Below are 3,961 nucleotides of genomic sequence, written 5' to 3'. Positions count from 1 at the left end.
CTTGGGATGATAGCACCAGAGGTGGATGTGAACAGGGGGATCATCCTGCAGCACAGCATCAAGTCACGAGGAGTTATTCCCAATGCTATCAGTAAATAACAAAGATTTTCCCATTCCTGCCTTTTTCAGGGCTCTATGTGTAGTGCCAAGTGATTTACTGGTATGTGCAGGACTGACAGAAAATAAGGTGAAAACCTGCAGGGCTTACTGTGACAAAACTGTGACCATATTAACAGGAGAAGCAAGCATCCCGTCAGGGCCCTGGGCAGAAAGAAATCCCAGCACTGGGAAGTTTGAAAAACAAAGCAACAAAACGTCTTTAATAACAAAACAGGCTGTTTTTACAGAGAAATCCTCACAACACATCGAGCAGGGGCTTGGGGAAATGTTCCAAGGCAGCAGCAGTTCTGCACATCGATGTGGACAGTGCTGATCACACTGGGCTCTGCTGCATCACTCCAGTTTTGTAACGTTTGGTCATTTAAATGGGTTTTTTTGAGCCCACCTGGCACCAAAGGGCACAGCAGCAGTGCTGAACAGACCTTGTGCAGGTGTCTGGTTTCATTTCCCACCTGGAGTGCTGCTGCCTCCTCCCTGCTCAGCCAGACACTGTTCCAGAGCTGCCATTCCATACAGATTGGCCCACTCGGTGCCATGGTGGGACAGGATCACACCCCTGCACTGCTCGCTGGCTCTGGCCAGCTCCACGAGCACGGCCTGGAAAGCGGTGATGAGCTCAAAATCCACAGAGGCTGGAGCGACGCAGGACAGCAACTGCGGGAGTCCCTCCAGCCAGCGCGCCTGGAGAGCAGCGGCCGGCAGCCAGGGGAAAAGCGGGATGCAGCCGGCCAAGGCCTGCATTCCCAGGAACCAGAGCTCACGGATGTCATCCCAGGCACTCACGTAGGGGGGTGACACAGCCACGGCCAGGCCATCGCTGCTGGGGTCTGCCTGAGCCGTGTGGGCCTGGGAGAGGAAGCGAATGGCAGCTCCAAAAAACTCTTTGGCAGACTGTGTTCCCTGAAGGGCTGGAAGAAAAAGGAAATGAATGACACAATACAGTTGGCTCACTCAAAGAAGGGCCTGTGGTGGGTCTGTGTGGAGCAGGACAACATCATCCTGCCCTAGAAGTCTCCTCATCCCAGCACATCAGCTTGCTGAATGGTCCGTGTATTCGTTGCTCCTGCAGATTTTTGGTTTATCACTTTTCCAATGACAAACTGGAGCAGTTTCCCTTCTATTTGCTTTCTCCAGCCCAGCTTCCCAGCTCCTGGTCTCTGCCCACACAGCACAGTGTGGGCTTTGCCAATGGGAGCTTCCTTTACCTGCTGACCCTGCAAGGATCCTGGCCATCATCAGGCCCAGAGTGGCAACGTTTGCTGCTAGAACCAGGTGATGCTTCTGGGGCAGCAGAAGTGGAAGAGATTTCAGCAACACATCCATCAAGGAAGAAAAGGTTTTGTCTTGCCTAGAGAAAAAATAAACCCTTTTTGACACATTTCCTGAGCAGAGCCAGAAGCACCTGAGAATGTCAAGGTTAAACACAGCACCAAAAATGTAATGAAATTTGGGTTGAAAAAGGGACATCCCTTTTCAGTGTAGTGTGTTAACAGATTCTCAAGCTCGATGCACAAGGCACACTTTCTTCCCACTGCCAACTGCAGAGCCAGCTCCCACAGTTCTGTTACCTGACTAGGTCTGGAGCAGTCACAACCAGGTTAAGGAAAACCCCACATGTGGTCTGGAGACTCATTTCAGCGCTCGTCAGGGGCTCTGGGGCCGACGACTCGGAGGTCAGAACCTCCCACTGCCGCAGGAAGTACTCACACAGCAGTGCTGGTGCCCCTTCGGAGATGAGGATGTCCCGGGGCCTGTCTTCTGCTGTCAAATGGCAAAAGCCAGGTAGCAGAAATCTAGAAGGGGAAAGAAACTGGGAGCATGAGGTAGAATGGGTCTAAACCCTACATTTTCATCCATCTTGGGGGAAAAAGCCCCATGGATCTAGTACTGCAGGGAGAATGAAAATAGAAAAAATATTTGAGCAGGTTTGTGCTAAAATGCAACAAACTTGCGCTTAAAATGCTCACCTTAGAGCATCCTGGGGTAAGGCAGAGCCCTCAGTGCTGACCAGCTCTGCCTGGGGAAGACTCAGAGCTGGGCTGCTCTCCTTGAAAAGCTTCCTGGCATACTTAACAAGGAAAGGCAAGAGGTCACAGATTTCCTGCTTGAGGGAGGATGTCTCTTCTGCCATCCAAGCTCCAAGGACTCGAACAGAGGCAAAGATGAAAGGATCTTGCAGCTCCTCCTGTTTAACCTGCATGAAGAAAGCAAAGTGACACGTTATTGTCACTGTACATCAACTACCACAGGTCTGGAAACCACAGTGGGCCAAGAGGCAGAGTTTGCTCCATAGAGAGACACCCCCAAAATCTGTTCTTTGTTAAAAGCCCTGCATTACCTGTCTCAAGTAGAATATTACAGCTCCAAATGCCTCCTCCATAATCCTCATGAGCTGCATTTTCTGCACATTTTCTAGCAGAGGGTTCTCTTCCCTCAGGCACTCCTGGATCCCCATCTCCACAAGGACATAGCAGGCTGTCACCACTTCTTTCTTCCCCTCCACCTCCACAGGATCTGGCTCCTCTAGGGTCAGGCGGACCTCCACACAAGCCAAGTTCACCAGCAGGGCCAGGAACTTGCTGCCAGCACTCCCTGCTGGGATCCACTCAGCCCCACAGGCCTGCACGAGGCTGGCCGCGAGCTTCAGAGCGGGGTCCCGCTGCGACTGGCTGAGTTTGCTGCCCAGAATGTCAGCCAGCCCCTTGTAGAGTCTGCAGATGCAGGAGCCCTGCGAGTTCTCTGTCAGAAGAGGTGACAGGGGGATGAAGTGAGGCAGAAGCTCACACAGCTCAAATTTGGTCATGTCTTCAGCCTTGAGAAAGTCACCAGAGAGCTTGCTGAGCACAGCCAGGAGCTGTGGGGCATCTCTCTGCCAGCACTTGGCGCCTGCTACAGCCAACAGCCCCACAAGCAGTGTGAGGGCACGGTCAGAGCCGTGACCGCCATTCAGGTAGGCCTGGCACAGAGCAGACACTGTCCCTTTGGTCACCAACTCCCTGGGGCCTCTGGCCGTGGCCAGGACAGCACTGAGGCACTGGTACACGTCATCAACCATGGATGTGCTATCTGGGTCGCATGGGGAAAGCAGGATGTCATTGAAGGTCGGGATTTTGTTCAGGATCTGGGAGTGCCCAGCTAGCTCTGGGTCGGTGCAGAAACAGGCCAGCAGGGTGAGGCCGAGGGCACGGAAGGTGTGCGGGGGGCAGTCGGCTGGGGGCTGCCGGGAGGTCAACAGGCGGGTCGGGAATGTGAATCCGATCGCGTCGAAGATCTGGCGACGGATCTTGGCATCCACCTCTCCGGCTCTGACTGCTTTGGTCACCTGCGAGGCAAAACAGGAGTGAGTGTGAGCATAGCAAAAAGATTTGGTACATGTACCGGATGGAACAGGCAAATCAGAAGCCAAAACAACTTTAACTAGTGCAGGGGAGTACCCACTGAGCTGGCACTTGGTCCGAGTACTAATCCAGAGGTTTACCACGGTGTTCCAAGACTGTGGCAGCACTGACTGACCATCCGCACACCCAGGTCAAGGCCAGGCTCCCTTGTTTCGCTGAAGGGAACCCCAAAGCTCTAAAGCAGCTTGCTCCGAGCTCCCAGTCCCCACCTCCCCGCGTCCCCCGAGCACTCCGGTGTCCAGCGGGGTGCTTGGCCTCCCCCCTACCCACTCCTGAGGCGATTCCGCGGTTCCTTACCAGGAGCAGCGCTGCGAACTGCTCGCTGTCGTTCCTCGCGTCTCTGAGTACAGCGAGGCACCGCTTCAGCGTGGCGTGCCTGTCCCCGGAGTCCGAGGCCATGGTCGGGAAGCGCGGCCGAAGGACTAGAGGGCAATACCGGCACC

At 54.3% G+C, this 3,961-nt stretch overlaps 1 protein-coding gene across 1 annotated transcript; it reads right to left on the bottom strand.

Moving 5' to 3' along the window:
* Positions 1 to 289: 289 nt before the first annotated feature.
* On the bottom strand, positions 290 to 3,955 carry NCDN (neurochondrin). The gene is made up of 6 exons (XM_008635107.2): positions 3,816 to 3,955; positions 2,459 to 3,442; positions 2,088 to 2,314; positions 1,689 to 1,913; positions 1,326 to 1,468; positions 290 to 1,028 (listed from the first exon to the last, which is right to left on the bottom strand). Exons 1-6 carry the CDS (start codon positions 3,915 to 3,917, stop codon positions 562 to 564), a joined length of 2,148 nt encoding a protein of 715 aa, XP_008633329.1. The 5' UTR covers positions 3,918 to 3,955; the 3' UTR covers positions 290 to 561.
* Positions 3,956 to 3,961: the final 6 nt, after the last annotated feature.

This window comes from Corvus brachyrhynchos, unplaced genomic scaffold (assembly GCF_000691975.1).
Source record: "Corvus brachyrhynchos isolate BGI_N302 unplaced genomic scaffold, ASM69197v1 scaffold65, whole genome shotgun sequence".
In the NCBI taxonomy this organism is placed as follows: domain Eukaryota; kingdom Metazoa; phylum Chordata; class Aves; order Passeriformes; family Corvidae; genus Corvus; species Corvus brachyrhynchos.
The sequence above is the reverse complement of the archived record's forward strand: the minus strand, read 5'-3'. Positions and strand labels throughout refer to the sequence as shown.

Coding starts and splice junctions, on each gene's coding strand:
- NCDN (XM_008635107.2), bottom strand. CDS start 3,917: ATGGCCTCGGACTCCGGGGACAGGCACGCCACGCTGAAGCGGTGCCTC. Junction 1,914..2,087: donor TTACCCCAGGATGCTCTAAG/GTGAGCATTTTA, acceptor TTCCCCTTCTAG/ATTTCTGCTACCTGGCTTTT. Junction 1,029..1,325: donor GATCCTTGCAGGGTCAGCAG/GTAAAGGAAGCT, acceptor TTTTTCTTCCAG/CCCTTCAGGGAACACAGTCT.